The sequence below is a fragment of the Cicer arietinum genome, chromosome 4 (genome assembly GCF_000331145.2).
Source record: "Cicer arietinum cultivar CDC Frontier isolate Library 1 chromosome 4, Cicar.CDCFrontier_v2.0, whole genome shotgun sequence".
Lineage (NCBI taxonomy): Eukaryota > Viridiplantae > Streptophyta > Magnoliopsida > Fabales > Fabaceae > Cicer > Cicer arietinum.
In genome coordinates this window covers 24,907,830-24,920,328 of record NC_021163.2, presented here as the reverse complement: position 1 = coordinate 24,920,328, position 12,499 = coordinate 24,907,830, and the positions used below count along the sequence as shown (strand labels likewise).

Genomic DNA, 12,499 nt, shown 5'->3' with positions numbered 1-12,499 from the left:
AAATGATTATAAGCAAAGTTAATGTACATATTATTTATATATTTTTATATTTATATCCCTTGATAATTTAATGACCAAATATTTACCTCAGTTCTAAAAAAATTATATGTCGCATTAATTTACATTTATATGCATACCAATAATAACATTACATGTCTAAATAAAATTTTATATCAATTAACATATTAAATTATAGATTTAATTGCACATTTGCCCTTCTAATTTTTCAATTGTGCAATTTTGGTCTCATTGATTTAAAACGAGCCGTTTTGACCTTCATGTTTATCTTCTTTTTTATTTTGCAGTCTCCCACTCATTTTTCTTAATTTTTTTTTATTGTAGCATGACATGTTGACTTTCTAATGACTTAACATGATATTATAGAAATTTTTATTTTAATTAAAAAAAATAAAATAAAGAATATCGGCTATATCTCTTCCGCCATTTTTGTCTTCCTCCTCCGTCATTTTGTCGACGTCGAAATTTGAGCTCTCGAGATTTTTTCTTCGAATCGTTGTGCTTTTATATCGATTTTTGAGTACCTATATTATAATTTTCTCTTGTTTTTCTTGAATCTCTTTTTGACGGAACTTTAAAATTGTCTTTTTCTGAGCTCGAATGAAGTTGGAAATGAAAGTTTAGTGAACGATGATAGTGTGACAATAGAAATAGTTGAAGAATACTCAAAACAGAAACAAAATAGACAAAGATTGAAAGTAGTAATTCTAATTTTTTAATTAAATAAATATAAATTTTTTATTTAATTAAAATAATTATTTTTGTAAAAAAATTAATTAAATAGTTTCGATCAATGTTATCTCAAATCATTAAAAAAGTTTATCTATTATACTATATCACAAAAAAAATAAAAAATAAAAACAAGTGGGAAATTGCAAAATAAAAATAGCATGAATGTGAGAAATGAAAATTGCTCATTTTAAATTAAATAACTAAAGTCATATAATTAAAAATTAAGAGATTGAAATTACAATTAAACTTAAATTATACTAAAAAAAACTTTAAATGAATTAAAGTTATGTAAAATCCTAAAAGACATTGCAAAGCGCAATAATCTATCTTGTGCTTAACACATACCACACGAATGAAAACAAAAATTATTCCATGATAGTACATATATAATATGTTTCAATTTGGAATTATTGAAGCTATCTATTTAATGAAAAATCTTTAAAAAAATTTGCCTGCAAAATTGTTAAAAGTTGATTGAAATGTACTTACATTTCAGTCTATTAAATACAACTTTCTTTTCCTTATATTTTAGTGTGAATAAAGTACAACTATATTTCTAAATTGATATATCGGAGATTTCGTTTTCTTGTGAATTAATCATTTAAAACTAAAAAGAAAAGAAAAAATATCATATTAAAAATTTAACTCAAATATATAACATTTTAAATATAATTTTTTATATATTTTATTTGTAGATATTATTGTCTCTTATGTTGTTGGGTAACAGAAAAGTAGAATAGAGTTTTCCATTACTCATCCACCATTCATAATCATCATCACAATTCTATGACCTCTCAAACCCATTTCAATGACTACTTTCTCTCCCTTCTCAAATTCCCTTTCCTCCACACCTTTCAACAACTCCATTTTCTTTAAACCAAACACCAAACAATTCGTTTTTTCCAAACACACACTCTTGCACTTCAACTCACGAATAATTGCATGCTCTTCTTCACAGGATGCAGGCAACAATGAAATCACACCAAAGTTTGTTTCTTTTTCTTTCATTGGATTTGTGTTCTTATTCTTTTAAGTTTTACCTATTGGGTGTTTTTAATTTTATTTAAAACTAATTTTTTATTTTTTTCATAAGCAACTTTTGCATTATTGAGGGGCCAGAGACGGTTCAGGATTTTGTTCAGATGCAGCTGCAGGAAATTCAAGACAACATAAAAAGCAGGCGCAACAAAATCTTTCTTCTCATGGAAGAGGTTAGCTTATACTATTGCCCTTAGTTCATTAAATCGTGTCAAGCTTCCATATTACTAGTCTTTTTGAATTCACTTATTTGAACTTATGATTATGATTATGTACTCACATAAATACTTATGAGACTCTCTCAGATAGCTTATGTAAACAACTTATGAAATATTCATGATATGTTTTTCGCTTATTTTCATATGTTCTCCATGGTAATTTATGAAAACACTTTATAGCTTATGTGAAACAGGTTGACTTTATTTTTTTTTTTCAACGGTACAGTTTTAATTTATTTTATGTGATAAACCTTCCGTTATGAGCGTTTAATTAAATTGTTTATCCAAACAGAGTCTATATATCATATAGCAACCCACATTTGATAGTGAGGAATGAGTATGGCAGGTAAGGAGATTGCGTGTGCAACAGCGTTTAAGAAGTATACAAAGAGCTTTTAGTGAAGAGGAGGACGCAAATGAGATGCCAGAAATTCCATCATCTATTCCTTTTCTTCCTCATGTGGTGAGTTTGAAAACCTTGTTTTGACTAGCCTATTGGTGTTGAGTTGCATATTGAACCATCTTTCTAGGGATTGGAGAGAAACATGTAGCATAGCAAGTTCTGTTAAGTGGACAAATCATAGCAGTATCTAGAAATACCGTAAAAGCTTATTCATATGATAGTTTTGTTTGTTTAGATTGATTTATTTGAGTTTATCTATTGATATAAGCACTTTGTGAGACTATTCCATAAGCTGTTTTCAGCTTATTTCTATAAACTTTCTAGAATAACTTACGAAAACAACTTATATGACTTTATTTTATCTTTCATTATAAAATTAACTTATACATTAGTACTTGTAACCGCTCATTATTAAGAGTCTTGTTTTATAGGGTTTACTGGGATATGATAAGCGCTGAATTAAACCGTTTATCCATCCTGTTGAGGAAAGGAGGACGCACTAAGGATTTTACATTGAATTTTTTTTGTAAAAAAGCTATCTTTTCTTTTTTGAATAATTCTTAATAACATCCTTTTGTTTCTCTATCAAATGCTTGATGTGTTTGAAATAAGAGCATTTGGCATTTTTATATCTTAACTAATTGTATGCTTTTTGGATTGAATTAGACACCCAACATTTTGAAGAAACTCTATCTTACAGGCGCATCATTCATATCTGCAATAATTGTATTTGGCGGGCTTATTGCACCAACGGTAATTTTGATCTTTGAGTTTGATTTTTACTTTACCATGTTCACACTCATACTTATATGGATTGTGCAACCTTTTATAGTTTGCTACTTGGTTTTAGTTTCCACACTGAAGTTAATTTGAAAGTATTTTTTTGAGTGAAGTTAATTTGAAAGTGTTGACTTCCTACTTTTTGGATTTTCTAAAACAATGTTACTTCTATCTTTTGTATGAGAATCATTTATCTGCTCCATAACTATATTTCTTTTCATCTTAAATGGGAAGAAAATTTTGAGAATGGATTAAAGAAAGTGATTGAAGGATACACATGTAGACCAGGACAGACAAAGTCATTCCAATTAAAGCAATTCTTCTAAGCAAATATAGACATTTCGGTCAATGCTGGTTTTTTATTTTTTATTAAAAATTAATGTCATCAAACCTCATCAAACATTCGTAGGTTGCGACGATTTTAATTTTAAGTTTAGTATAAGGATTATATTTAGATATGCTAACTTGAATTCAGGATATTTGTAAGATGAGATGGTGCATTAATTTGTATAGTATAAGAAGACTTTGATTTCTGAAACTGTGGCTTTAGATGAAATGATCCATAAAAGGAGCAACCTTAAGAGTGAAGGCGTAAAAAAACATTGAAGTACCTGATTCACACATTTTTTTCAAAAAAAAATAATTGGAGAAAGGGGATGTTATTATTAATTAAAGTAGCGTATTAATGATCATTTTACAACCATTCCCGAGGGACTTTGAACTCTTCCCTTTAGATTACAAAGTCAAACTCCTACCACTGAACAAACCTTATGGACTACTTGATTCACACATTAATTTCAAATATTGAATACATATATTAATGGCAGCTGGAGCTGAAATTGGGAATAGGTGGTACCTCATATGAAGATTTCATAAGAAGCTTGCATTTGCCTTTGCAACTAAGGTATGCTATTCTTTGAGTAGCTTTAATCAATTCACGATTTCCGTTGGTCAGAAAACAGAAATTGTTGTATGATGAATATCAAATTTACTTGATCAACACCTGATTACGATTGTTTGTTTCATGAATACAGTCAGGTCGATCCAATTGTTGCATCGTTTTCAGGTGGAGCAGTTGGCGTGATTTCAGTACTGATGTTAATTGAGGCCAATAATGTTGAGCAACAAGAGAAAACAAGGTGCAAGTATTGCCTTGGAACTGGTATGTTCATATTCTGTCATAAATCCCTGGACCTATATATGTGTGTGAGAATGTATAAATAAATAAATGTTCTCAATTTTATTTATAACAAATCTAAACCATTGATTAAATCGAACAGTATTTATTTTATTTTGGGATCCACAGGTAGGGAACTTAATAGAGTCCTCACCCCTAGGATTTATATGCAAGACCTAAAGAAATATATTAAATTCTTGTTATGTCTGAATTTTATGTAAAATTGCTGTGTTATACAATTTGTAAATTTCTGACAGGTTACTTGGCCTGCGCTCGGTGTTCCACAAGTGGTGTATGTTTGAACATTGATCCGATTTCGGTATCTGGTACTTCTGTTAGACCCCTGCAAGTTCCTACAACCAGAAGGTGTCCAAATTGCTCTGGTGCTGGAAAGGTACACAATCAAATGACTCATCTAACTCTTTTGCAATTAATTGCTGTTGACTAATAGTCCTTTGTGTTTTCTTTTAGGTTATGTGTCCAACCTGCCTTTGCACTGGGATGAAGATGGCAAGTGAACATGACCTAAGAATTGATCCATTTGACTAATTTTTTTTACATGATTTGGGAATTTGTATTTTAGTTGCAATGAATGTATTTGAAAGTCCACCCCCAAATTTAGCATTAATTTCTTTTTAAACAAATTGTATGAATAAGGATTTAGGGTAAAATATGCCATAATTTTTTTGTCCTAATTTCATATTTACTGAATAGACCGCAAGAACTTTTAATACAGTGTTTAAGGTGGGGTGGATCTGTGCAAGTTATTGGAAATTTCTCCTTTTACTTTTATTTATATGCAGTAAACCAATATTTGAGTTTCTTTAAGTATGGCATGGCACACACGAATTTCATTTAGATTAATTATTTTTTTTAAGGATAATTTAGATCAATGATGCTTCGTTTTTTTTAGTTCAATAATGCTTTATGTTATTAGGAAGTCTTGCTCAGTCGCAAATATTTGGACACAATTTATGCGCACACACTTAAAAAAACTAGAAAGAAAAAAAAAATTAAATAATATATATTTTCGTGAAAATAAGTATTTTCTGATAGTAACGTACTTTGTTTAAAATTAAACAAATTACTATCAAAGGAGTTTGGCGTACTGAGAGCTGCTACTAATTGATTGATATTGTTAAAGTAGAGATAACTTTCCATGAAGACAGTTTGGCCGAGTGGTCTAAGGCGCCAGATTTAGGCTCTGGTCCGAAAGGGCGTGGGTTCAAATCCCACAGCTGTCATTTTTATTTGTTTTCTCTGATTCAACGTTAATTGGGCTGGGTCACAAATCCATTATAAACCCTAGCAAAAACTAATTGTATAACAAACTAAAAAAAGTTTACCCCATACCCCCTTAATTATATCTATACCCTCAAATTAGAAATGAAATGACGTTTTTGCCTTCATTTAAATAATAAAAGTTAAAAAAATTTACCATTTCTCATTTCAAGATATTCGGAACTCAAGAGAGAGGTTTTTTTGTTTTTTCTTCTAAATTTTCGGGGAACTTGAATACAAGTTTTCCGGTGCACAAGATACAATCAGGAAAAACTTGTTTGAAGTTCTCCGGTACAGAACTTCTTTCAGCAAACATGCTTTTGAAGTTCTCCAGTACATAAAACTTTTTTGGAAAACTTTTTTTAACTTCTCTGGTATAGAGGCTTCTCTAATGCATCCTGTGAACAGTCTATCATATGGAGTTATATGAGAAGCAATCTCCTGGTCCAAACTATTGCAGACCAAAGACCAACACTCTTCACTATGTCCAAACAATAATGCAATAGCACGAAAACCACAATTTTCATCCAATGCTACATCAAATATGTCATCAATGTATGGCTGAATAACATCAGAAAATTGTCTCTAGAACAAATGCTTTGATGATTGAGATGACTGAGAGGGTTGTTTCTTTGATTGAGAGGCTTGTCTCTTCTTTGATGACTAAGATGATTGAGAACCAAGATCTTCACAATATGTTGCATTAACATGCTCAAAGTAATAAGGGTCTCGATATACATCATATTCATTCGACTTCTTACCCTTACTTTTCTTCACTCGTCCTTTGGTTTTTACTTTTTTAGGTGGTGGACACATTGAACTTGTACTTAGAAAAGCAAGTTCACGCACTTTACTCTTCAACGCTCGTTTCCCTATAACATCAAGTGCTCGAAAGTGTTTCTATAAGACATTCATCTTAGTAGACATATCCAACTCTAATTCATCTTCTATGTCTTGGGTGAGTTCACATTCCATCCTTAATTTTCTTCATTGAATATGCATAGAATCTAGAGGAATTGGTTCACCCATCAATTTATATTGTCCCAATTCACAAGCACAAGGTAACCTGTATGTCCTTATGAGAGAGCACCCACATACAGATTTGTCAGTACCCACCCACTCAACTTTGTCGTATTCTTCAGTAATACGTCTTTGAGTTTCTCTTGATACATATGTATTCAATCTATGATAAAATGGATTTCTTGCTCATGCTCTTCATCATAAAAAGTTTTTTGAAACGAGGCCCTGATTTTTTTGTGTTGCAACCTTATCATGTTGTTCATAGCCTCCCAACATTTACACATATCACCAATGTTGTTTTCCAACATTAACTTCAGTTTCCAGTGAGCTGACTCAACCCTATAATAAAATTTTACAGACTCATTAGAAAATATAATAAAATTCAACAATATATGATAAAATTACATTACATACCTGTTAGTCGTTGTGTTCCCCAAATGCATCACTTTATTTGTCCATGCTTCAACAAATCTTTTCTTTTGTGGAGTCAACCAAGTTTTTTTCACATAATCAACAAATACTTTAGTACCAACACATGATTGCTCAAACATGTGCAAGTGCATGATATACTCTTTTTCATCACTACAATACATAATGTCTTTCCACATAATCAATACCGACTCTTGTCTATCCTTTAAGATATATTGCTTGAATTTTGCTCCAATATTTTTGTCGATATAAAATGGACAAAGTAAATTAACAGCATGTGGAAATACAATACCAACTGCATTCATTAACGCAAGATCTCTGTCTGTCACAATTACTTGAGGAAATTTATTTTGTGTAACAAACAAATCTCTTAGTCTCTCTAATGCCCAACAAAAGTTTTCTTCCCGCTCACATTCCAAATAAGCAAATCTAACTCCAAATGTCTTCTATGCTAATGTCATACCAACACTTTCAAGTAATGGCATTTTGTTTTTATTGGTTTTGTAGGTATTGTCCACAACCAACATAATCGAAAACAAATTCAACAACTTCACTGAATCTGAATGCGCCCAAAAAATATCTCTCATAACATCGGAGTCTTCACGCTTTTTATTCCAACACACATATTTTGCATCTTTAATTAACTTGAATAAATGTTGCATCTCTGTTCTATTACCTCTCACGTGCAATCCAGTCATACTCCTCTGTTTATATATTTGTGAGATCTCAGTAACATTACACTTATCTCGGTCTTGCAATGAGAGTAACATGTGTCTCAGTGCAACATTATATTTTGTTAAGTCATGAACATGCTTTCTTTCTTCTTCATCTAAGCATCCAACATATGCATGCCCCTCCAAAGTGTCAAGTAATTCATGGTTGTGAATTCCACAAATTACTTTAACTATCCATCCTGAACCATCTTTTAATAGTTTTGATCTAAGCTTGAAAGGACAATCACACTTTGTTGTTGAACTTCGAGTTGAACTAGCAACACACTTGTACTTTCCTTCTTTCTCACAATCTAATATTAATTTATTTCTCTTTCCTTTCTCTCCCGTCTCTATATCTGATCTTCTGATAATAACAATAACTTTATTTTTTATACCGATTTCTTTTGCCCAATTCACAACAGCGTCCCTTATATCAAATATCTGAAATAAAATAAATTATAATTAATCACAATAATATATTTTTATAATATTAATTATATTTATTCATACCTGATCTGTGTAAAAAATATTTGTAGTATCGGCGCATGTTTTATCCATTAATAGTATCAATTTATCTATATCTGTTAACATTTTAAAAAAATTAATAAAATTCAAAAAAATTAAAAAAATAAATTTTAAAAAATAGTTATGCACTTGTATAATTCCGGAAGCCAATTCTGTACCGAAGAACTTGTCAATTAAGCTTTCCGGTACACAATTTTTCTCTTCTATACAAAAAATTTTGTTTTAAGTTTTCCGAAATATATCTTTTGTACCAGAAAACTTAAAATAAAGTTTTCCGGAAATATATTGTGTACCAGAAATTTTATTAAAAGTATTCTGGAAGTTACCGAAAAACTGAAATTTACCGGAAAACTTTGTTACGGCTCTTAGAAAGAGAAAAGAGTAAAAAAAAACTTTAAATTATATGAAATAGTAAAAAAAAAACATTTGAAGATATTTTTAAAATTTTGAAATTTGAATGTGGCATTTTGAAATTTTTTTGGGGTAGAGGATAAATTTTTCAAAAACCAATTCATTTTTCTGATTCACTTTTCACAATTTCAGTGGAATTTTTTGTTTTTTGCAGTAGCAGAGATATAGTGAAAACCGTAACAGGAAAACATAACATGAAGACAGTTTGGCCGAGTGGTCTAAGGCGCCAGATTTAGGCTCTGGTCCGAAAGGACGTGGGTTCAAATCCCACAGTTGTCATTTTTATTTGTTTTCTCTGATTCGACGTTAACTGGGCTGGGTCACAAATCCATTATAAACCCTAGCAAAAACTAATTGTATAACAAACTTAAAAAAAATTTACCCCATACCCCCTTAATTATATCTATACCCTCAAATTAGAAATGAAATGACGTTTTTGCCTTCATTTAAATAATAAAAGTTAAAAAAATTTACCATTTCTCATTTCAAGATATTCGGAACTCAAGAGAGAGGTTTTTTTGTTTTTTCTTCTAAATTTTCGGGGAACTTGAATACAAGTTTTCCGGTGCACAAGATACAATCAGGAAAAACTTGTTTGAAGTTCTCCGGTACAGAACTTCTTTCAGACAACCATTTATCCATGGGTTGAACACCTAAGCCGGATATCATCAACGAATCTCTTACTTCTTTAATGCGTCCTGTGAACAATCTATCATATGGAGTTACATGAGAAACAATCTCTTGATCCAATCTCTTGCGGACCAAAGACCAACACTCTTCACCGAAACCAAGCAATAATGCAATAGCGCGAAAACCACAATTTCCATCAGCTGCCACGTCAAATATGTCATCAATGTATGGCTGAATAATATCAGGAAATTGTGTCAATAACAAATTTTTTGAAGAATGAGATGACTGAGAGGGGTGTTTCTTTGATTGAGAGGCTTGTCTCTTCTTTGATTGAGAGGGTTGGGAACCAATATCTTCACCATATGTTGCATTAACATGCTCAAAGTAAGAAGGGTCTCGATATACATCATATCCATCTGGCTTCATACCCTTACTCTTCTTCACTCTTCCTTTGGTTTTGACTTTTTCAGGTGGTGGACATATTGAACTTGTACTTGGAAAAGCAAGTTCACGCACTTTACTCTTCAACACTCGTTTCCCAATAACATCAAGTGATCGAAAGCGTTTCCATAAGGCATTCATCTCAGTAGACATATCCAACTCTGATCCATCTTCTGTGTCTTGAGTGAGTTCACATTCCATGCTTAATTTTCTCCATTGAATATGCACAGAATCTAGAGGAATTGGTTCACCCATTAATTTATATTGTCCCAATTCACAAGCACAAGGTAATCCGTATGTCCTTCTCAGAGAACACCCACATATAGATTTGTCAGTACCCACCCACTCAACTTTGTCGTATTCTTCAGCAATACGTCTTTGAGCTTCTGTTGATACAAATGTATTCAATCTCTGATAAAATGGATTTCTGTGCTCATGCTCTTCATCATAAAAACTTTTTTGAAACGAGGCTCTGATTCTTTTATGTTGTAACCTTATCATGTTGTTCATAGCCTCCCAACATTTACACAAATCACCCATGCTATTTTCTAACATTAACTTCAGTTTCCAGTGAGCTGACTCAACCCTGTAAATTTTTTTTACAGATACATTAGAAAATATAATAAAATTATAATATAATACAATTCAGCAATATATAATAAAATTCAACAATATATAATAAAATTATATTAAATACCTGTTAGTCGTTGTGTTCCCCAAATGCATCACTTTATTTGTCCATGCTTCAACAAATCTTTCCTTATGTGGAGTCAACCAAGTTTCTTTGACATAATCAACAAACACTTTAGTATCAACACATGATTGTTCAAACATATGCAAGCGCATCATATACTCTTTTTCATTACTACAATACATAATGTCTTTCCACATATTCAATATTGACTCTTGTCTATCCTTTAAGACATATTGCTTGCATTTTGCTCCAACATTTTTTTCGATATGAAATCGACAAAGTAAATTAACAGCATGTGGAAACACAATGCCAACTGCATTCATTAACGCAAGATCTCTGTCTGTCACAATTACTTGAGGGAATTTATTTTGTGTAACAAACAAATCTCTTAGTCTCTCTAATGCCCAACAAAAGTTTTCTTCCCGCTCACATTCCAAATAAGCAAATCTAACTCCAAATGTCTTCTATGTTGATGTCATACCAACACTTTCAAGTAATGGCATTTTGTTTTTATTGGTTTTGTAGGTATTGTCCATAACCAACATAATCGGAAACAAATTCAACAACTTCACTGAATCTGGATGCGTCCAAAAAATATCTCTCATAACATCGGAGTCTTCACGCTTTTTATTCCAACACACATATTTTGCATCTTTAATTAACTTGAATAAATGTTGCATCTCTGTTCTATTACCTCTCACGTGCAATCCAGTCATACTTCTCTGTTTATATATTTGTGAGATCTTAGTAACATTACTCTTATCTCGGTCTTGCAATGAGAGTAATATGTGTCTCGGTGCAACATTATATTTTGTTAATTCATGAACATGCTTTCTATCTTCTTCATTTAAGCGCCCAACATATGCATGCCCCTCCAAAGTGTCAAGTAATTCATGGTTGTGAATTCCACAAATTACTTTAACTATCCATCCTGAACCATCTTTTAATAGTTTTGATCTAAGCTTGAAAGGACAATCACACTTTGTTGTTGAACTTCGAGTTGAACTAGCAACACACTTGTACTTTCCTCCTTTGTCACAATCTAATATTAATTTATTTCTCATTCCTTTCTCTCCCATCTCTATATCTGATCTTCTGATAATAACAATAACTTTATTTTTTATACCGATTTCTTTTGCCCAATTCACAACAGCGTCCCTTATATCAAATATCTGAAATAAAATAAATTATAATTAATCACAATAATATATTTTTATAATATTAATTATATTTATTCATACCTGATCTGTGTAAAAAATATTTGTAGTATCGGCGCATGTTTTATCCATTAATAGTATCAGTTTATCTATATCTGTTAACATTTTAAAAAAATTAATAAAATTCAAAAAAATTAAAAAAATAAATTTTAAAAAATAGTTATGCGCTTGTATAATTCCGGAAGCCAATTCTGTACCGAAGAACTTGTCAATTAAGCTTTCCGGTACACAATTTTTCTCTTCTATACGAAAAATTTTGTTTTAAGTTTTCCGAAATATATCTTCTGTACCAGAAAACTTAAAATAAAGTTTTCCGGAAATATATTGTGTACCAGAAATTTTATTAAAAGTATTCTGGAAGTTACCGAAAAACTGAAATTTACCGGAAAACTTTGTTACGGCTCTTAGAAAGAGAAAAGAGTAAAAAAAAACTTTAAATTATATGAAATAGTAAAAAAAAACATTTGAAGATATTTTTAAAATTTTGAAATTTGAATGTGGCATTTTGAAATTTTTTTGGGGTAGAGGATAAATTTTTCAAAAACCAATTCATTTTTCTGATTCACTTTTCACAATTTCAGTGGAATTTTTTGTTTTTTGTAGTAGCAGAGATGTAGTGAAAACCGTAACGGGAAAACATAACATGAAGACAGTTTGGCCGAGTGGTCTAAGGCGCCAGATTTAGGCTCTGGTCCGAAAGGGCGTGGGTTAAAATCCCACAGCTGTCATTTTTTTCTACGTCACCCGTTTTTTTCCATTTCTTATTCATCTT

The 12,499-nt window shown here is 31.2% G+C and overlaps 2 protein-coding genes and 3 non-coding genes across 5 annotated transcripts; 4 read left to right on the top strand and 1 right to left on the bottom strand.

Moving 5' to 3' along the window:
* Positions 1–1,426: 1,426 nt before the first annotated feature.
* On the top strand, positions 1,427–5,158 carry LOC101496633 (protein ORANGE-LIKE, chloroplastic). The gene is made up of 8 exons (XM_004515157.4): positions 1,427–1,737; positions 1,844–1,961; positions 2,353–2,469; positions 3,076–3,162; positions 4,017–4,093; positions 4,224–4,351; positions 4,624–4,760; positions 4,838–5,158. The coding sequence occupies exons 1-8, from the start codon at positions 1,559–1,561 to the stop codon at positions 4,913–4,915; spliced, it is 921 nt and encodes a 306-aa protein (XP_004515214.1). The 5' UTR covers positions 1,427–1,558; the 3' UTR covers positions 4,916–5,158.
* Positions 5,159–5,530: 372 nt separating this feature from the next.
* TRNAL-UAG (transfer RNA leucine (anticodon UAG)) lies at positions 5,531–5,610 on the top strand. Its single transcript has one exon. It is a non-coding gene; the product is annotated as a tRNA-Leu (tRNA).
* A 700-nt stretch (positions 5,611–6,310) lies between these two features.
* Positions 6,311–10,707, bottom strand: LOC140920007 (uncharacterized). Its single transcript, XM_073367311.1, has 4 exons — positions 10,514–10,707; positions 9,301–10,402; positions 8,205–8,250; positions 6,311–6,519 (listed from the first exon to the last, which is right to left on the bottom strand). Exons 1-4 carry the CDS (start codon positions 10,705–10,707, stop codon positions 6,311–6,313), a joined length of 1,551 nt encoding a protein of 516 aa, XP_073223412.1.
* On the top strand, positions 8,945–9,024 carry TRNAL-UAG (transfer RNA leucine (anticodon UAG)). The gene has a single exon. It is a non-coding gene; the product is annotated as a tRNA-Leu (tRNA).
* Positions 10,708–12,375: 1,668 nt separating the features above from the next.
* Positions 12,376–12,455, top strand: TRNAL-UAG (transfer RNA leucine (anticodon UAG)). The gene has a single exon. It is a non-coding gene; the product is annotated as a tRNA-Leu (tRNA).
* The last annotated feature ends 44 nt before the right edge of the window (positions 12,456–12,499 follow it).